Source organism: Cyprinus carpio, chromosome A2, assembly GCF_018340385.1.
Source record: "Cyprinus carpio isolate SPL01 chromosome A2, ASM1834038v1, whole genome shotgun sequence".
Lineage (NCBI taxonomy): Eukaryota > Metazoa > Chordata > Actinopteri > Cypriniformes > Cyprinidae > Cyprinus > Cyprinus carpio.
In genome coordinates this window covers 3335818-3357018 of record NC_056573.1, presented here as the reverse complement: position 1 = coordinate 3357018, position 21201 = coordinate 3335818, and the positions used below count along the sequence as shown (strand labels likewise).

At 34.5% G+C, this 21201-nt stretch overlaps 3 protein-coding genes across 4 annotated transcripts; all 3 read right to left on the bottom strand.

Annotated features, from left to right (window-relative positions):
- Positions 1–6124: 6124 nt before the first annotated feature.
- Positions 6125–11716, bottom strand: LOC109075133 (B-cell lymphoma/leukemia 10-like). Of its 2 annotated transcripts, none has more exons than XM_019091100.2 (3): positions 11435–11716; positions 8437–8722; positions 6125–7716 (listed from the first exon to the last, which is right to left on the bottom strand). In XM_019091100.2, exons 1-3 carry the CDS (start codon positions 11483–11485, stop codon positions 7316–7318), a joined length of 738 nt encoding a protein of 245 aa, XP_018946645.2. In that variant the 5' UTR covers positions 11486–11716; the 3' UTR covers positions 6125–7315. The 2 variants fall into 2 exon arrangements, with proteins under 2 accessions (XP_018946645.2, XP_018946642.2); XM_019091097.2 differs by having other exon boundaries at positions 6125–7719; positions 11435–11714.
- Positions 11717–16803: 5087 nt separating this feature from the next.
- LOC122135323 (exosome complex component RRP41-like) lies at positions 16804–18386 on the bottom strand. Its single transcript, XM_042714113.1, has 2 exons — positions 18303–18386; positions 16804–17386 (listed from the first exon to the last, which is right to left on the bottom strand). Exons 1-2 carry the CDS (start codon positions 18384–18386, stop codon positions 17033–17035), a joined length of 438 nt encoding a protein of 145 aa, XP_042570047.1. The 3' UTR covers positions 16804–17032.
- A 1373-nt stretch (positions 18387–19759) lies between these two features.
- Positions 19760–20228, bottom strand: LOC109079875 (exosome complex component RRP41-like). The gene has a single exon (XM_042769398.1). The coding sequence runs from the start codon at positions 20118–20120 to the stop codon at positions 19896–19898; it is 225 nt and encodes a 74-aa protein (XP_042625332.1). The 5' UTR covers positions 20121–20228; the 3' UTR covers positions 19760–19895.
- Positions 20229–21201: the final 973 nt, after the last annotated feature.

Here is a 21201-nt window from a genome sequence, read left to right as displayed (position 1 = left end):
TGATAATGTTTGTTCTGTCAATATATTGACAAAATTGAAATGCTTAGTTAGCAGATTTTGTGTTTAGCAGATGAGATGTAATGAACAGAACACAATGCATTCAGTCGCAGACCTCCTTATTCTCATTCTCACTAGACTGCTGGATTGCTTTGCATGATTGTTTATATTTATTTTTGGATAGTATAATTACACCGTGTTATTCATATGTATCTTGATTTATTATACATTATCATTATTAAAATAATCAATTTATTATTGTGAATTTATTATCATTATCAATTGCTATATCACATTATATGTTTGATCTTGCCTAGGGAACCATATATACTAAATTATAGTATAATAATACATATGTAAGTTGGATGCTGCATCCAGCTTTATGGGAATTGCATGTGGCTCCTCCCAGAATCATTCTTACTTTTCAATCCATTAGTTACATGCACTGTGTGCAGGCAGCATGCTAACAAAATATGGCAAGATTTGTCTCCTCCCATTCAAAATATGCATGTTTTATTATTGTTTTTTTTTTTCATGCTGTCTACGATTCTGTAAGAAAAGACATTTTGGTCACAACCCACCAGTTAAGAGCCACTGGTTTGGAGCAATGCATGAGACCCTGAGCAATGCACAGTTTCCTCATCATGCAGCTTCAGGTGCAATTCACACAAGAAGCACAAAGGCAGCAGAAGGTGGAGGAATTTTCCTCCATCATGTACTTCCGCGAGTTTGGTGTGTCCTTGCATTCAGCTATGAAAGCCTGCAGCTCTGATAACGGCGCACCGTGATCCTGTAAATGCTGCAGTTAAAGAGAGAGCAGGGTCAAGTGTGATCATTCATGGTGCTTTCTAAGACTATTCACATCGCAATTAGCATTTGGGATTGACAGCTGTATTCTGCTGCTGTGTGAACAAGGCATATCACTATTACTCACAGTTAGGGATCTGAACTAAGTATTAAACTTCGAATCAGCACATAACTTAGCACATAGTAGATCACACCCTAGTAATAACTTAAAAACAGCTCACCACAAAACCAATGCATTTGCTGGCATTGTGCTAAGAACCACTTAGTTATCACAAACCCAAATCATTGTGAGGGTACGCTTGCACATGAAACCTAAACACAGTTTTGGTTGCTGTTGTTGAGCACTGTGTGCTATATGAGCAGCAGGCTTTAATAGACTCACCTTGATGGTTCCATAAGTGTCTGTGATGAGGGCATGTATGTGAAGAGTGGGGTACATTCTGCTGAACATCCACACCAGATCATTCGTGTCGCGGAGCTTAAGCTTGAGTAGATTTCATCCCTTTAATCATGGAGAAAAGGCAGCCAGCTACCATATTAAATATCTAAAGCTGTGGAGAAATAAGAACTTTTCTTCATGAAGAAGTGATGTGATTATTTTATTTTATTTAAACGGCTTAAACACATTTAATAAATGGGTGGGTAGCTGACATGAAATACTTTTACACCATCTAAACTATTTTAAACAGCATTTTTTTAGATATGGTTTTTATGCATGCAGCTTTCATTCAGAAACTACACTGAATATTTAATGTACTTCTAAAATTGAATTTGTAACACTGCATAGCCATTTAAAATAAGGGATTTGCATATTGTTTCAGGTCAACTGTACAGTATTTCTTTTACTGTTCAAGGTAGGAATTAATTCTGGATATGTTGTGATGGCTTTTCCTACACTGTAAGATAAATCCGTAAAAATAGAGCACACTGTATATGAAGTCATTTTCCGTATTGATGTCTTACAGGTGTTTTACCTGTATTTTCATTGTGTTTCATTTTAGGGTTAATGTAAATGTATGTATATATGTATATATAATGTCCCGCTGGACAATTAACATTACATCTTTGTTTGTTTGTTTGTTTGTTTGTTTGTTTGTTTGTTTTGTTTTGATCTTCGTTTGTTTTAAAGTGCATATGCATTTCCTCATTGGGAATTTTCATGAATAGGGATTCATTGTTTTTTTTGTTTTTTTATAAAGATGTGACTAATTTGACTTATGATATATACAAGGCTGGGATGCAGTTATATGGATTAAATATATAATAAGGATAAATTTAAGTCCCACCTTACATTTTATTTTTTCTTTTGCTCGATAGCTCGAAAGTCTTTTCTGTAACAAGCTGACTTTAATGTCTTAAGTTTATGACTGTATTCCTGTAAAATTACAACTTTGTTCTCAAACATTTCTATTTTAACCTCATGCACATAAACATGAATAGAATAGAATAGAATAGAATAGAATAGAATAGAATAGAATAGAAAAAGAGCAATGCATTTATGGACTTGCTGAGTAATTGTAGAGATACACTTGAAAATGAAATTTTACTGTTAATTTTAATATAAATAATGTTCAGTTTCTTGCACAGGTCGATCGTTTTGCTTCATAAGACCTCAATATATCATCAGGAGCCATGGGTATTAATAAAAAAAAAAAAAATAATGAAACAAAAAGTTAAATTAATTTTCATTAATTTAATTTAATTAATCACCAAGGAGCACGGTTTCAGCTAAAAATCTTCTTCAATGTTCTACTGAAGAAAAAAAGGTCTACATCTTGGATGGCCTGAGAGCTATTTTTGGGTGAACTGTCCCTTTAATGGGACGGCCATATCCAGGAGACTTACAAACTTCAAGAGAATGCCATTGTAGACTGAGCGTGTGCAGACAGGAGCAGATAACCACACCATCAAACAGAAGGATGAGCTGATAGTGAAGGTCTGCTGGAACAAACAGAGACATTTTCTCACATACCAGTAGTTAGCTGACTTTGGAGCCACTGTGTATGCGCTAATGTACTTATTGTTTTGTTATTGAAGACTACGATTTTTGTGTTCTTTGTGTGTGTGTGTGTGTGTGTGTTATTTCCCCACAACTGGTATTCACACCATTAAAATTCCCCAAAAGTAAAATAAAAACCATTAAAAGTGTCCACTTTCAACTTTTTGGTCCTGTACTACAGTGAGCCAGAAACATTCCAGTCCTTGCAGACTTTTATCTGAACATCACTGCTCAGAGATACCTTGATTTGTCCACTGTGTGCTTGCATGGTTGTCAAACTTGATCTGTAATCGAACACAGCAGATTACCCACTTTATCGAGTTAACTTCAACCTGTCCAAAGGGAAGTCTAGCTCTGAGTCTGTCTTTCTCTGGCTCACACTGAGAAATAAAGCGCTTGAGAGTTTGTGACAAAATGGCATGAAATCAAGGAACAAAACACATTTGAGATTCGAAAGAAGATAAAATAAAAATGAAAGAGAAGAGGGAAATGTCTAGTGTCCATGTGACAAACCACTATTAGCCAATCCTGGAAACTGTGTGGTTATGGCTACTAAACTGACTTTTGGAAATGTTCTTTCTGAAACCGAAAGCAGAAGCTGCTGTATTTAGATGTAAAACAAATAAAGAAATTAGATTCAGTGTTTCAAGACAGCTACACTTTCCTTTGATAGTCCACTTTAGACCTTCTACTAATCTGCACCTACATGTCAACTTACTCTAATTAGAGTATTAATAGTGTGTGTTAGCAGAATAATTTGACATGTACTTGCAATGTGACTAGAATGTGTGGAGGAGCATCAAAATAATGTGTTAGCAGATGTTAAGCAGACAGTCACTAATACTCTAAAGACTGCTAGCATGTAGATGCAAAGTTACTTTGATACTAAAGATGTGACATAGTATGATGAGTATATAAATATATATTGCAAAATTCTCAAGGCATGGAAAGTGTTTACTAGTAATTAAATGCATCGTCTACAATTTTAAATACGCTTCTATTTTGCATGTTTTCTTTTTTCAAATCACATATGATATTATCAGGCTATCAACGTAACGATTTAAGAGATCATGGAAGAAATTGCATCCATTTTGTGCAAATCCTAACTTGGAGATCCATGCATGATTTCAGAATATTCCCACGTCATGTTTGCAGTCGTTGAAGTTCAGAAAATCCTACACCGATTGCAGAAATGACCGTGAATTGGTTGGTTTATTTATGATTAGGTTTTGTGATTTATGGTTAGATAATCAAATAAGATAATAATAGTTTATTTATGATTAGGTTTTGTGATTTATGGTTAGAGAAGTACATAAGTTAAGTTTATCTTAAGTAAAAATCCTACTTCCTTGTTATAACAAATTTAGCTTTTATTTATAGTGAAATTAAGTTGTAAAAATGCAAATAAATAAATAAAGAAATAATTTTTAATATATATATATAGATATGTATATATATATGTATATATATATATATATATAATATATATATATAGATATATTATATGTATATATATATATATGTATATATGTAGTGTATATATATATATATATATATATATATATATATATATATATATATATATTGACCTACATTAAATAACATTTTTGCTTGTATCTAAAGAAAATAAATGAAGTATATAGTCTTTATAATAAATAATCTTCTTACTTTGTAATAATAATGTCAATTAAATTTTTAAAATTTTTTTTTTTTTTTTTGGAAAGAATTGTCTGTAAGGTTTTTTTTTTTTTTTTCAAAGTATGATTTCACTCAGTGAGTAATCCAAAAAATGTACCCTTCTGATTACGTAAAGGATGTGATCATGAACCTCGTGTACAAGGCATAATCCTCATTTAATTTGACCATCATCTCATTACTCATCAAGAACTGCTTGTCTTCACTGACAAACTGACAGTGAATCGAGTGTGAAATTGAGCTTATTTATCCAAAGTGAATCGAGTGTGAAATTGAGCTTATTTAAAATGCTTTGAAAACAAAAACAAAAACATCAAGAACTGCTTGTCTTGATTGACAGCGAATCAAATGTGAAATTGAGCTTATTTAAAATGCTTTGAAAACAAAAGGAAAAAGCTGTACTAACAATTTAAACAAAAATTCTTCTAACGTGGCAGACAACACTATTTTAAATAGAAAATACAAAAAACATAATCTACATATCAAAACACAACACAAAACTCACCTAAAATAATAACAATGACCATTCAAAATGCTGCAGCTTTGGAGTAAACCACATCACATACCTGACTGTTAATAATGACAATCTTGAGTACCTGCAGCATCATTGTTCATGGCTTACGACCTCTGGCTCTGTATTTCTGGCATGGACTCATGAAGAAATATTTCAGTTTTCTCCTGAAGTTTTCCACAAACCGAGGGTCCATGTGTGGTCTAGCTGTCCTGTGGCATGCCAAGTGATTATTTGGACCACTACACGAAAAAAGCTTCCATCAGTAATTTTTGTCAGCTCACTCTGACTCAGCACTTATCACAGAAAGGGATTTTTTATGTTTGAGGAACTGAAGCTGTTGCCTTGCAGTTTCAAAACTGGTAGAACCAGAGCTCATCTTCACATTGAATTATGATGCTGAAAGTTCTATCAGATAATTATTATTATTTTGTTTTTGTTTGTTTGTTTGTTTTTTTTGTGCCATATACAGTATATGCAAACATTTCTGAGCAGGTTATGCAGCAGCATTCATTTGTCTGTCACTCTTTATGGGTGTGGATGTAAAGTATAAATAACTAAGAAAATGCTGCAATAACTACATGATGTCTCATCTTTAAATAAGAGATAAATATTAGTGTTATTTGTAAACATTTTGTAATAGTGAGTGGAGTCAACAAAGCTGAGAATAGGGCTTTTCACACTTGAATTATTACATTTGAAAGATTGTTTCATAACCACAGCTAAAGGAGGAGTAAAGCCACTCTTATTAATATACAGTACCTTTCATATTTGAAATCTCCATGTTGATTTTGTGTGGAATCAAATTATCACATGAAGTGTTTACACTTATTAGGTGGAGTACTTAACATGTGAATTACTGTACTTGCATTTAACCCTAACCCTGCCAAACTCCTAAACCTAACCATACTTCAAACTCATTAGCAGTAAATATGGGAATTTTCCAGAAGAGCATGCATTTAGACAATAAATCCACAGTCGTGTATGTATTTCATGTTAGTACATAGTAGTTAAAGCCACTTAATAAAGTATGACCAATTACACTTTCATACTACAAGCCGACGAACTGTAACTAGGCCTACATATGAATATAAAAAACACCATGTATGCACATGCATCGTTATCATATGACATCATTTAATACCATTTACTCTTAACACCAATACTCCATTTCCTCTTTGTAAAAGGAATAAAAAATAAAACTACAATTATTACTTAACCTCATGATATTCTCATTTCTTTATAAAAGAAAATAAAGTATAGCGTAATATCCAGAAAGTGAAACTGATCTCTAGAATGAAACTGATTTGCACTCAGTGTGTTTTAACCCCATGTAAAATCCACCCAAAGCTATACCTAAATTTGTCAGCTATAACATAGTAAATAAGGTGAAGTCTACCTAACATTTCTCAATACGTTACACAACTATTAACTTATAAAAGTGAGTAATATGAACCCTTGATTTTTACTGAACGCTTAAAATATTTCCTGTAGTCAGCATAGCAAATGTGTGCGATGAACAGGTGAGAAGCCACCCAGCTCTGCACTGATGTCATTGAGTGGAAGGAACAACATATTATAAACTTAACCACAAGAGCTCTGCTCTCCGGCACAATGGTAACCACAAAAACACAATTTAGAAACTCTTTAAATGTCAAACACATACAGCATTAAACACCAACAGGTTTTTCCCTTCACTCAGAATAACACATTTCACTCTTCCAGCCCTTTATGCAAAACATGCAGGGAACTAAAAATCCACTGCCCAGTTTCAGTTAATGCTACAAAAATTGCTAAAACTTTACTTAAAGTATTATAAATGTATATAAATGCATTATGCACCATATAATGCATTGTATGATCTCATGAAAACTGTAACCAGTACGTATCTATGTGTTGTTACACCTTTAGAAAATCGAATGCATTACAACACATGACAAACAAACCTTCAAATATTAGAATGCAATTTTTAACTTTGATCACAATTATTTATGAAGAGATATAATGCATTACAATTGTAGATTATAAATAGCTTGATAATGCATTATACATAGACCTTCATAATGCTTCAAGTAAAGTGTTACCAACTTGTATATATTTAAGTAGACTCAAAGTAAACAAAATGTCCAGCAAGTGCTTTGACTCAATTTAATTACACAAATTTAACAAGCAGAAAAAAAAAAATTCATTTTTTTTTTTTTTTTTTTTTTTACAGTGTGACAATGCTTGTGAGAGACAATTGTTTTGGAAAATGTTCTGAATCTCTCACACTGATGCAATCTGGGCGATTGTGTTGAAGGTTTGCGCTACGATATGTGCGGAGACAAAGAACGTGAGCGCAGCGGCTGGAAGTTAGCATCCCCGCTACTTCCTGTACTTCCACAAACAGCAGCATCTAGATCCTGGACGTCTATATCCGGCTCCTCGGGAAGCGCAGGAGCTCCAGGGTCTCCAGGTTTAGGCAGGCTTGATGAGATGTTGGAGGGCACGTTCATGCTGCCAGTCCCTTCGCAGACCGACAGAGCCTCGTTCACGCGACCCGAGCCGTAACGCAGGTTAAAGGATCCCGTAGCCACAGAGGACGACTGACTTCCTTCCCCTTCGGGATGATAACATATAGTGGAGTACTTGTCGTAGTCAGAGTCCATTTTGGAGAAGTCATTGGTCGCTCCTTTTGTGATTGAATAACCTGAATTAGCTGAGGACCCTGCTGCAATACATGGAAATGTTATTAGAAACAAAAAACACTGATTACCACTTCTTCTTCACTATATGGCTAGAAAATCAAGCCATTGTTTACCAGCATCAGCTTTTAAAGGTCATTTCTAAATGCCGCAAAGCTCACACTCTCAGTGTGAATGCTGTATTAGGAATATTTGGCCTTGTTTACATCCGGATGTTAAAATATGATTTGGTTGATCCGATCTCAAATGTTAAATACAGCTGTAAATGGGCTCCAAAACGTTTTGAGATTTTCGCAAGATTATGTCTTTTGAAGAACAAGTGGATGGTTTCATTTTAACAATAATGTTAGCCATTTGTCAGCGGATGTTTACTCTCAAGTCTTAAAGGGAATTAAATAAATAAATAATCAAGTAAAATTTGAAATCAGAATCAGTTTTCATGATACGACCCCTTTAAATAATATATCACATACACATGATTTAAATCACAAATAATATATCACAGTAGTAGTCTTTTGCCCAAAAAACTCCTGATTTGCTGCTTATTAATAGTTAGTAAGGTAGTTGTTAAGTTTAGGTATGGGGTTAGTGATCTAGAATATGGTCATGCAGAATTAGACATTAATATGTGCTTTATAAGTACTAGTAAACAGCCAAAATACTAGTAACATGCATGCTAATAAACAACTTGTTAATAGCCAGAATTGTCCCCTAAACTAAAGTGTGTTACCATTCCTTTTTACCTTTTAAAGCTTCCAGTCGCTCATTTTTCACGCGCTGCACCTCATCAGTGATCTTCGCGATGATGAAGTTGAGCGTTCGGCCCCATTTGATGGACTCGATGAGCATGGAACCCCGAGGGTTTTCTGCCAGGATATCCAGCAGCTTGCTGGTGCGTCTCCCTCTCGTGGTTCTGCAGCTGATCTCTTCTGTATCCTCTCTGGTCAGGATTTTCTTCGAGCGCAAGTAATCAAAGTGCCGCTCGGCGATGATCTTATCCACCAGGTACGGCCGTAACCTGTCTATGGCCTACAGTGAAAAAGAAACACAGAAGGGAAATATTTAGATGATGATATTCATGAAGTACAATTTCTGAGGTAAACATAATTGCAAAAATAGATTGGTGCTGCCTGAGGCTTACATATTGCAGAAGTGTTGTGGTTGACAAGCGTGCAATGCATTAGTCAAAGCAAAGAGTTTCAAGTGCAAATTCTTTGCTATGCTGGTGAGCAGTGTAATACAGAATACACCTAACAATAAAAGTATAAAACTCTAAATTAAAATAGTCAGAATTTTCAGGGCTTTAACTCACAATTGCAATTGCAAACTGTCCAAAGACTACTTCGGTCCGATTGCAACCAGAGGTCACCCCGTAATAAACTGGCAATTCTGAGAAGTTGTGAGATATAAACTCACAATGGCAAGAAAAAAAGTGAGAAATGTGGGATAAAAAGTCACAGTTAGCCTCCCTTTTCTAATTCTTAATTTCGTTGCAGAAACAAAAACACAGAATTCAGAAGAGAGTCAGAATTGTGAATTATAAACTCAAAAAGGTGAGATGCAAGCTCTGAATTGCGCAGAAACAAAGTACTGACTCTCACACTACACAAACTGTTGCATGTCATCCCGGACTACATATCCCAGCATCACCAGAGGTCACCCTTCCGTTACACTGACTCTCACACTACACAAACTGTTGCATGTCATCCCGGACTACATATCCCAGCATCCATTGCACTGATTACACACACAGCTGCTGCCAATCACACATCCTACGCAAGCCATGGACTTCCCCTCTCTCACTGCCGAGTATTGTTTAGTGTGTTAGCGACAGCTACATCACGGAGCCAGTTCCCAGTTCTAGTTCTCAGTCTAGTCTTGTTATAACCTGATAGCCTGTTACCTGATCTTTTGTCTGTCGTGGATTTTCCCCTTTGTCTTGCCGTTTCGGACTATGTTTGCACCTTGCCTGGACTATTGTTTGCTTGTGGATTACCCATTTGCCTCGCCCTCTGGATTACGTTCGCCGTCGTTTGACCCACGCCTGTCTCTGGATTACTCTCTCATCTTGCCTCTGCTATATCTGCTTTCCTTGTCGACCCTTGCCTGTTTTTGACCACGTCTGTTAAATAAAGTCTTGCATATGGATCCGCACGCTTCCTCTGTTCTTTCCGTAACAACAGTATTGTGAAAAACAAAGTCTGGATTTTGAGATATAAACTCAGTATTGCGAAAAACAAAATCAGAATTGAGAAATATACATTTAGAATTGTGAAATAAACTGAGAATTGCATGAAACAATGTCAAAATTTTGAGATATAAACTCAAACTCAAACATAGTCAGATTTGTGATTCACAATTACCTTTTTTATTTTTTTATCCTGTGGTGGAAACAAGTTTCCATAGTTTTTAACACATACAGGCAAGTGACATTTCAATTTACCCCTGTTTTCCATTGTCTGAAAAATACAGATTCACAGTTTTTGCTTTACAGTGTTGTCATAAACAGTGGGGTCCAGCTTGGACAGATGAGGAGGTAACATGCTAGATCTACTGTATGCTGTATTGCACAACAGCAGAGCTTTTTTCTGGGCATGTATGAAAATTGTACTGTTTGTTTGTTTTTTCTAATTGATCCAAGATAGCATGAGATTTAAAGTCACCATGAATCAAAACTAAATATTGCAGCAGTGTTTATTATAAATGATTTACTGTAGCCATGCAAATCATTATTGTTGTTTATTTATTTATTAATTTATTATCAAGAGAATAGATAACTAAAGCACAGTTGCCAAGTCCGCTTATAATATGCGCGTCGTTGTGCTTCTTCTTTTTTTTTGTTAAGTTGCGTGAAAAAAATCCAGCTGCATTTGTTTTGTTTTTTTTCTTTAAAAAAAAAAAAAATATCTTTTCATAAAAAAAAAAAACCGACAACTAAACCAACCCAAAACAAAAAAACAAAATTTTAATTTCTAATCTAAACTAATTATAAAAGTAATCCGAAAAAAAAAACAATACTATATACAAACACACTATTTTTTTCAAATCAAACAAAATTTAGTAGGTTATGCTTTTCAAATAAAATAAGTAGAATGGTAAATTTAATACTTTTAATAAACATTTGCTGGTAATAAATATTTGATAAAAAATCAAACAAATAAAAAATAATCAATCAAATAAAACTGCGCTTGCTTATTAATCTCCCGATACTTAACAAAAGATCGCAACACAACTTGAACAAAAGATGATCACAACTTCTGTTTCATGCGGACTTTAATAAAACGAATCTAGTACACAGCGTTTATTTTAACAGACTGTAGGTTTTGTTTATTTATCAGCATATTACATAACATATCATATAAAAGTTCAGATGACATAAAGCCTTTCTAACATCTTAAAAGACCTTTCTGACAATATTATTTCTTTTTGAAGAGAAGAGGATAAATACTCTTAGAAATAACTTAACCATTAAGTTCAATTATGATGTCAATAATCTATCTAATCTCTAGGGTATATGATTTGTCGCGTAGCCCTATTTAATACACAAGTTTTTATAGATGATCCACTTTCCAGAAGCAACTCCGCTAAAAGTAGAGACACCCGAGACCCAAAAATCATATCTGCTTCCACTAGTCTTTCACCGATGGCTCACTAGAATTAATCTGGTAAAGACACCACCATGCTCACAGACTCGTGGCATCTCGGATCTGTTTAACCCACCTTCACACACGAGATACTTACTTCCTTCTTTATATCGGCCATTTCGTCCTCCGTCAGGTGAGTAACATCCATCCTGCGGTCTGTTTTTCACCTTTTTGGGTTTTCTACTAGTTCCGGTCAGAAAGAAATGACTGCCAGCTCAACATTAAAGACGGGGAACGCATGAAAAGACTAGACTTTGATGAACATGCGATGGCGAAGCCCGAACTGGTTTTTGAGCGAACTGTCTAATAGTTCTCTTAAAGTTAAGGGGAACTACCGGATCTCCAACTTCCTTGTTTAATGCAGACTGACGTCACAATGCAGCGCATCACTCATCATCATCAGTACAGTAAAGTACAGTACTTTATGGAGGGGTCAGCAGAATATCTGCGTTTCTTTGCGTTTTTTGCACATAGAGAATCACTGGAGCATTTCTTTGACACTTATGAACGGGTTGGCACACTTCTCTTTATTCCTTTTTATTTACATACTCTCTATAGCACATATATTACAACACATTATAAGAAGGTCCCCTTTACACAGTATATAAAAATACACAAAAACACAGAAAAATAAAATAAACAACCCAAAAGTATACTTACTTACTATATTTTTAGGGTTAGGTTCAGGGTTACTTGTATGTAACTATGAATAATTAATTGTTATTATAATAGTAAGTGCATGTAACGTGTAACAAGACATCTTAAAATAAAGTGTTACCTTTTATTTTAAGGCGTCTTTCTTACAGTGTAATTATTCAATTAGGTACTGAGTAATATTAACAACTTGTACTTACTATAGGGTTTGCTTTAGGGTAAGTTGTTTGTAATTATGCATATTGCATTGTTATTAGCCTACTATAGTAAGTTAATGTAACACTAAGTTGTTCGTCTTTGTTACACATGTACTACTAAGTAAAAGTAGCAGACCAAAACTTACTAAAGATTCAGTCTAATGTCTTTAATGTAATAATGTCTAAATCATGTACACACACTGTTCATTGTCTCTTTCAATATGTTCAATTCATTATTTTTACTTTGAGAAATGACAAAAATTATACATTGCTGCATTTATTTTTAACAGGATAGCATACATGTTATGGTGCTTTATTTTAATTATAATTGCACTGTATAAACTATGTTTAGAATACAGAAAAAAAAAGAAAAATTAATATTGTGATATATTATTACAATTTAAAATAACTGTTTTAAATTTATTATACTTTAAATTATTATTTATTTCTGTGATGCAAAGCTGAATTTTTAGGATCATTATCACATGATCCTTTAGAAATCATTCTAATATGATGATTCATTATCAAAGTTGGAAACAGTTCTGCTGCTTAATATTTTTTCAGAACATGTGATACTTTTTTTTAGGATACTTTGATGAAAAAAAAATAAAAAAAGAAGCTATGTTTTTAAGATATAAATATTTTGTAATAACAATATACACTACTGGTCAGTAATTTGGGGTCAGTATTCCTCATGTATTGAATTTATTTGACCATTTTGGATCTCTCTCTGGGTTTAAAATTAATTGGAGTAAGTCATGTCTACTTCCCCTCAATTCTAAATTTGATCCCACTTCCCTTTCGGTATCTATTCCATTGGTTCAAAACTTTAAGTACTTGGGGATAGATGTTTTTCCTTCCCTACAAGAAATTCTCTCAAAAAACTATAATAGTATTCTAGCCAAAATATCCTCAGATTTGGAAAATTGGTCTCATCTTCCTACTTCTCTTCAGGCTCGTATATCGGTAATTAAAATGAATGTTCTCCCACGTATCAATTTCTTTTCTTCCATGATTCCTCTCGCTCCACCAGTTGGCTACTGGAATAAACTTGATGCATGTGTTTCACGATATATATGGGATGGGAAACGTCCTCGTATTAAACTGACTACCTTACATGAAGTAGATTACATGGAGGTCTTTCTTTCCCTAATTTTAGACTGTATGCTCAAGCTTTTTCCCTCCGCCGCTTTATCAGTTTGGTTTGACCCTGATGCTTCTGTATCTTGGAGAGCAATTGAGGAATCTATTGTTTATCCATATAATTTGAAGCATCTTGTTTTTTTCTGGGGTTCCGCTTAGGCAGTGTAATCTAGGTTTGGTCCATTGTACCAATCTCCTATCCACATGGAGGGTGGAAAGACCGTTTTACAAACTAGTTACAATATGGCAGTAAGCATGCACCAATTTTCCACAACAATAATTCTTTTATCGGCCAATACTCCATGTCCATTGTACCACAATGGGATCATCATAAAGTAAACGCTCTGGGACCCCCCCCCCCCCGATACACTATGACGATAATGAGTTTACAATACCCTGTCCCCCCCCCCCCACAATCTTTTACCAACCCCCACTCCTCAATATAAATCTGCCACCCCCCCCGGCCCTTTCCTTTTTCCATCCGCCCCCTACTGATTGCTCATTTCGATCAGCACTAACGGTGCAATATGGGCGTGCCCCCCCCCCTGAAACTATCAAATCAAATGCCTATTCAACATTGGCGCAAACTAAAATTCCCTTTCATGGGGGGAATCTCCTCTTCTGCTTCAAGTAAGCTAGCTTCTTTCTCTTGAGCATTCATACAAACCTTATATATATCAAGAACTGGCACCCCCACTTGCCACGGCTAAGGATACCCTTACATGAGGACTATGTACCATGTTTTTATTTTCGTATCAGATATGGGGAATGTTTAAACTGTTATAAAAACCCTAACCACAATGATGTCATTGGAAATTGCGATGGGTTATGTTTACTTGACTCAAATTGAAACGTTGTAATGGAATCTTGTCTTCTTTCTCTCCCAGTGCGACTTACAGAAACGTACTTAACACACGGAAGAAATATCTTCGCAACAATTTTTTTTTTTTTTTTTTTTTTTTGCAATTTTTTTTGGGCACGAGTGCCCCTCTCTATCTCCTTTTGGACTTTTCTCACAGGACCGTGATTATTGGTTGTGGTACTGCGATTTGGTTGTCGCCAGCCATTTTTTCATGAATGACTGTTGGGGACCTACCTGTCCGTCAACAAGGGATGTGTACTGTAGCTGCTCTCCACTGCCAGCAAAAAAAAATTGCTAGTCAACGTTGGGAATCTCCTCACACAATGGACAGACGAACCTGGGCGGTATATCTGTTGGACATTATCTCGATGGAACTCTCAACTTCTACAGTATACATGGGTCTAATGTGAAAACTGTTAATTTATGGCATTCATCTTTTAATGTTGTGTCATCTTTTCTAAAATCTTTGTAAATATTATTTTATTGTATTTTATGTATTAATATTACTTAATTTATTTTTATTATTATTTATTTATTATTTTTCTTCTTTATCCTGAGTTTACCAGGGGTGGGATGGGTTGGGATGGGTTCTAAATTTGCACAATTGCTTTTTGCTTGATACTACTGTTCACAGAAGAAAATTCAATAAACAGTTGTTAACAAAAAAAGTAATTTGGGGTCAGTAATTTTTTCTTTCTTTCTTTTTTTAAAATAAAATCAATACTTTTATTCAGCAAGGATGTGTTAAATTGATAAAAAGTGATAGTAAAGAAAATATATTATTAGAATATATATTATTATAATTTTTTTTATTATTTTGAATAAATGCAGTTCTTTTTAACCTTTTATTCATAAGATATATTAGACAGCAGAACTGTTTCCAACACTCATAATAAATCAGAATATTAGAATGATTTCTAAATGATCATGTGATAGACTGGATGTTACATGTGACACTGAAGGCTGGAGTAATGATGCTGAAAATTCAGCTTTGCATCACAGGAATAATTTTTTTTTTTTTAAAGTATATTCAAATAGAAAACTATTATTTTAAGTTGTAATAATATTTCACAATATTACCGTTTTTTCTGTATTTTTGATCAAATAAATGCAGGCTTGATGAGCAGAAGAGACTTCTTTCAAAAACATTAAAAATAGTAATGTTTCCAAACTTTTGGTCAGTACTGTATATCTGCAGATGTTCAAGGACTTGTATCTAAGTGAGGTTTAATAGGGCAATTACAGATTAGCACCTTACTGTCATATGCATGAACTTATTGATCAGATCAAATTAAATGGGCACTGGGACGTTTTTAACTTTATGGTTAATATCATATGCTTTTCATTGATGCACTAAACAAATCGGAAAAATTAACACAGTCAAACCTAAATTACTTACTGGAAGTAAAAATCACTTATAACAACTTATTACAGACATTTCCTTACATTCAAACCCAAACAAACCAAAATAACTAATCATATCACTTAGGCCAGGGATTTGCAGAACATTTTTTGTCAGGGTCAAACCTCTTTGGCCTAAATCTACGGTTACTGGAATTAACCCCTGAGATTTTAAGTAAAATATTTCAATTTAATTTAAAGGGATCTAACTCCACCTCAAAAGTAAAATTGAGGTCATTGATATTCACTTACCCCCATTGTCGTTCCAAACCCGTAAATTGTTATTCGTCTTCGGAGTACAGTTTAATATACTCAGACACCCCACAAAATCGCCAAAAATTGCGATACAGTGATGTGGAGAGACACAGAGGAGAGGAATTGTTGATAAAGTCGTAATTTTTATATTCTTATCGTGTACAAAAACTATTTTTGGTCGCTTCATAATGTGACGGTTGAATCAACTGATGGCAGATGGGAGTATTCTGACGATGACTTTCATACTTTCCTGGGACCTTGACACACTGTTATTATTTGGCAACAGTCTATGGGACAGTCACAAAAGCCTCCACAATATTCTTAAATTGTGTTTCTGAAAATGAATGAGAGCTTTAGCAGCGTTTGGAAGGCATGGGGTAAAAGTGATTAATGACTAAAATTTTCATTTTTGGGTGGAGTATCCCTTTAATGGCTTTGCAATGTTTACCCGTACAAAAACTTTTTTTTTTTAAAAAAAAAACAGTTTTAACGTTTTTTTTTTTTTTTTTAATCATAATTATATAAAATGGCAATGAAGATTTCATATACACAATAGTCTGAACAAAAACAGATCAAAAAAAACAACAATTAATTAATTGAAGAGATCTGACTTTTGGTCGTGTTTTGTCATTGGTCTGAACAAAAACAGCAGTGATGCCGCAAAGTAAACAGACAAAAACAGGTGGCGCTGACGTAACATCAGAAAAAAAACCATCTCCAAATTCAACTCTATTAAACAAAGAAGCCCCAACATAAATGCTACTTTATTACACATTCCAACCTTTAGATTTTTAAAAAATATTTATTTAAATTGTATTATTTATAATTCAGTTAATTATTAGTTTTTCATAAACTCACAAACCCCCTAAAACTTCCTCACAAACCTTAGGATATGTTTATTCACACTGATTTTGATTTTTACTTGCACGTCAACTATTGGCAGTACAAAACAGATGAGGAATAAATGTTTATATTTTATTAGTGAGGAAACAATAATGATAGCGTACAGAGGTACACAAAAGGAAAAACTGTTGTCAACTGTTTAGAAACACACCAAAACCTGTTTTAAAAAATTGAGATCTTTATTATTACAAAACACTTTCAGCTAAATGCAGGCTTCAGTTCTACAATACGAGCGCAGTCTGTTTCAGTCAGTTAATTTTCCCATCAAAGCGCTCTCTTCTCAATCTCTGGTCAGAACGGAAACCTCTTCTAGATGCTGACGCACAACGCCGTCCAGGACTTTACTGAGACCTTTACACGCCGTCATGGCTGCCTCTATTAAAGCGTCCAAGTGGTCCTGGTGGAGCCGGGCGTCCATCTGCAGCAGGGCGATGTTTCCGCTGCGGGGCAGCAGGGCTAGCGCCAGAGCCGTTCCTCCTCCGCTCTCCTCAGCGTGGCACAGATCGGCCAGCGGCGTGTCCTCCACAAAGCCAGCAGTGCAGGCGCACACATAGTCCCGCATGGGAATACCAGCGTCCACCAGAGCCAGAGTCGCAGCATTGACACAACGCGCTGTAGTTTTCCCACCGTCTTCCTACATAATCTACACAACATATACCAGACAAAATCATCAATAGAGCAAAGTTCTGATAAGAGATTTCTTTGTAATCTTTTACAAGTTCTATTTGATTTGTCAGAAGAACAAATCTATAAAACAAACTCTGATTTGTCAGTGGCATACATCTATTAAACAAATGTATCAAAAGAACAAATCTGGAAGATAAACTCTGGGATATACATAAACCAATTTGCATTTTTGTGGGCAGTGCTACTGTAGGTGAAGTAAGGTATTATAAATCAATAAAGACTCTCTGGATAAATCGTGGAGACCACAGTGAGCCAGTTCTTGTAGGAAAAAACTTTTCTGTATTAAGCTTTGTGTGTCCTTAGGAATAATCTTGTCTTCTTATTTTTGATTCTTTTGGCTCTGTTAATAGCATAAATTTTGTCAAATGTATATTTTTTTCTCTCTAATATTTCACCCTCATTTTCTGCAAAGATCTATTTTACACTAAAAGTAAAAAAAATAGTTACCCTCAGGACATTAAGGAAAAAATGCACAAGAAATGCATCAAACTTAATGTTGTTGCTAATCACTGACATATCCAAGACTGTAATAAATCCCTAAAATTCTGCTTAGCATTAAAAAAATTATTGATGTATTGTGTTTTTCATAAAAAACAAAACAAAAGTGGCATTATGTAAACAAACTGGCATTTAAAGGGTTAAACTTCTGAAAATGAATGAATTTTCGGTAGTTATGATTAAGACTGATATTGGCAAACAATCTGTCAGTGATAGTGGAAAAAATATTAATATATAATATCCAGTTACTAAAGGTTAGTAAAGTTCACACACACAGTTAGCACTTCTAGATGGATGGATGGATGGATGGATGGATAGATAGATAGATGGAGAGATAGATAGATGTTTTCTTTGAGTGCACACACCTTAACGTAGATGTCGATTTGTGATCGTGGGTAGAGCTCAGTGAGGACGGCAGCTTCAAAGGTCTGTTTGAGGTGAAGGCTCATCTCGCTGGACTTGCGGTCCCCGTGTGGACGTCTCTTCCTCTCCGCCGTGCTGAAGCGTGGCCATGCTGAAACTGACAGTTAATGCCCGCGCGCGATCATGCAGAGATTTAACTGCGAGACCTCGAACACACATTATGATAAAAAAAACACAAAGATACAAAAAAAAAAAAAGAAAAAAAACAGAAGATTTCTTAAAGGTCTGGAGCAGAATTTTTTTTTGAGTAACTGTTGACACACAATAGAAGCAATCAAAAAGTTTTTTTTATAAATAAAAAGTAAATGGGTAGTCTAGATAGAATAGAAATAAAATAGAGAGTGCTGGTGTTAGAGGGTCATGTTTTTTTATAAATAAAAGAAAACAAGTAGAATAGAAATATAATAGAATGCTGGTTTTAGAGGGTCAACTCTTTAAATAAATAAAAAGAAAACAAGTAGATAGAATAGAAATATAATAGGTAAATATAAACTGTTAGAGGGTCAATTTTCTAATAAATGAAAAGAAAATGGATAGGTAGAATAGAAACAGAATAGAAAGTGCTGGTGTTAGAGGGTCAAGTTTTTATATAAATAAAAAGAATACAAGCAGATAGAATAGAAATATAATAGAGAGTCTTGCTGTTAGAGGGTCAATTTTCTAAGAAATAAAAAAGAAAATAGGTAGTTTAGATAGAATAGAAATATAATTGAGGGTGCTGGTGTTAGAGTTTTTTTTAATAAATAAATAAAAATAAAAAAGTAGAATAGAAATAGAATAGAGAGTTCTGGTGCTAGATGGTCAAGTTTTTATATAAATAAAAAGAAAACATGTAGAATAGAAATACAATAGAGAGTGCTGGTTTTAGAGGGTCAATTCTTTTGATAAATAAAAAGAAAACAAGAAAACAAAAAAATAAAATATAAAAAATATAAACATACTGTCAAAACAAGTAAAATATAAAATAAAAAGAAAATGGGTAGTCTAGATAGAATAGAAATAAAATAGAGAGTGCTGGTGTTAGAGGGTCTTGTTTTTTATAAATAAATAAAAATAAAACAACTAGAATAGAAATAGAATAGATAGTGCTGGTGTTAGAGGGTGTGGTGAAGTGTAGATGGAAGAGATTTGAATATAATTCACCAAAAATCACACAATGGAAAATAGTAAATAGCAACCACTACAAATACCATATTATAATATGACAAAATTATGAGTTTTCAAAACACATTAAAACAAAACAAAGATGGGAACATATGATTAATAAAAATAAAAAAAAAACTGTATTTAAAAATATAATATTGTATGCAATAATAGAACTCGGTTTATTTTGAGAACAGAATATTGTAGGCCTACGTGCTTTCTGCAAATGTAATTGTTGAACATGCCATTTTTTTTCATATCTGGTGTGTCGTCACCCGCGCGTGCTAAGATACGTGTTTGTTAATTACTGCGTTATAACGGGGAAACTCGCGGGAACGTCTACAACTGAGTTGAAAATAAATGCTGTTCTATAGTAGGCTACGCACGAAGCCCTATAAATGAACTTCACCCGATGTGAGATGGGTGTCGCTCTGTGATGCGCTCACCTCGTGCGGTCCGTACACCACGGCCAGCGCTTTAGTGTTGCCCTGCTCCAGATACGCGGATCCGTCCGCCTGCGCGAACACGCTCATGCGCGCCTGCACTTTCCGCAGCTCGGACGCTTTCCGGCCGTCGAGTCGGTATCCCTGGTCTGACAGCAGCTCGAGCCCCGCCATTGATCGCTACTCCTCGTTCTACGCTAGAAACACGTGTGCACTTCTTCTCAGATCTCCTTGCGTTGTTGATTTTCGTCTCTGAATGTAAACAGCTCCGCCTGCTGGACTCTATACAAGAGCACATGGCGAGAGATCAGGGCCAAAAGCCACGTGCTCAGAACAAAACATATTTGTATATATTAGTTTTTATTTAAATTAAACCCATGGCATTAAATAACGTGTTCTCAACACCTTTATTATTCATTGTGGTGGTGTTCTACAGTATACCTAAATCATTCTAACTGATGAGGTGTTGATAATGCACCTTTCATTAAAAGTAAATTGTAGTCCATTTCAGTTCTGTTAGATAATGTGCTCTGCCTAAGGACGGTTTGCTCTCACGATCGCTTGATCTTCATGAAGGAATCAGAATCAGAAATCAGAAAGAGTGTTATTGCCGGGAATGTTTACACATACGAGGAATTTGTTTTGGTGACAGAAGCTTCCAAAGCACTGACAACACACTGATAATACAAACAGGAAAAAAAAATACAAAAATATTACAAAAACAATACACAAAATAGATGGTATTTGTGTGTACAGGTGTGTTCTGTACAAATGCAAGGAAATGTTAAAAAAAAAAAAATATATATATATATATATAGCATCAGTATGAATATATATATATATATATAGTGTTGTGTATTACACGTTTATTGCCATGTTATCTGTTCATGAGATGGATTGTGATTGCAGTGATTGTTTGCATCAGTATGAGACAATATGTGCAATATAACTATATGAAACTCTCAGAACTGCGATCCAAGGAAAGGCAAGACTTCACAAAGAGTGAGTGAACAGGAGAGTCTGTGTGTAATGAATGAACACGTTTCAAATCTATATTACAAAAACAACAACAACTCCACCACTGGACTAATATAAATGCCTGGAACTGATAAAAAACAAATAAAAAAAAAAAAAAAACAAAAAAAAAATAAATAAAATACAACAACAAAAAAAAACAAAAAAAAAAATACCAATATATAACTAGAGAAACAAAAAAAAGAGAAACAGAAACTGACCAAACAATTATCAGTGAAAG

What these genes read in the sequence shown, in the direction of transcription:
- LOC109075133 (XM_019091097.2), bottom strand. Translation starts at nt 11,485, where the DNA reads ATGGATGTTACTCACCTGACGGAGGACGAAATGGCCGATATAAAGAAG. An exon ending in TGGCCGATATAAAGAAGGAA is followed by an intron (nt 8,723 to 11,434) that starts GTAAGTATCTCG and finishes TTTTCACTGTAG; the next exon opens with GCCATAGACAGGTTACGGCC. An exon ending in GCGACTGGAAGCTTTAAAAG is followed by an intron (nt 7,720 to 8,436) that starts GTAAAAAGGAAT and finishes CATGTATTGCAG; the next exon opens with CAGGGTCCTCAGCTAATTCA.
- LOC122135323 (XM_042714113.1), bottom strand. Translation starts at nt 18,386, where the DNA reads ATGAGCCTTCACCTCAAACAGACCTTTGAAGCTGCCGTCCTCACTGAG. An exon ending in AAATCGACATCTACGTTAAG is followed by an intron (nt 17,387 to 18,302) that starts GTGTGTGCACTC and finishes TAGATTATGTAG; the next exon opens with GAAGACGGTGGGAAAACTAC.
- LOC109079875 (XM_042769398.1), bottom strand. Translation starts at nt 20,120, where the DNA reads ATGGCGGGGCTCGAGCTGCTGTCAGACCAGGGATACCGACTCGACGGC.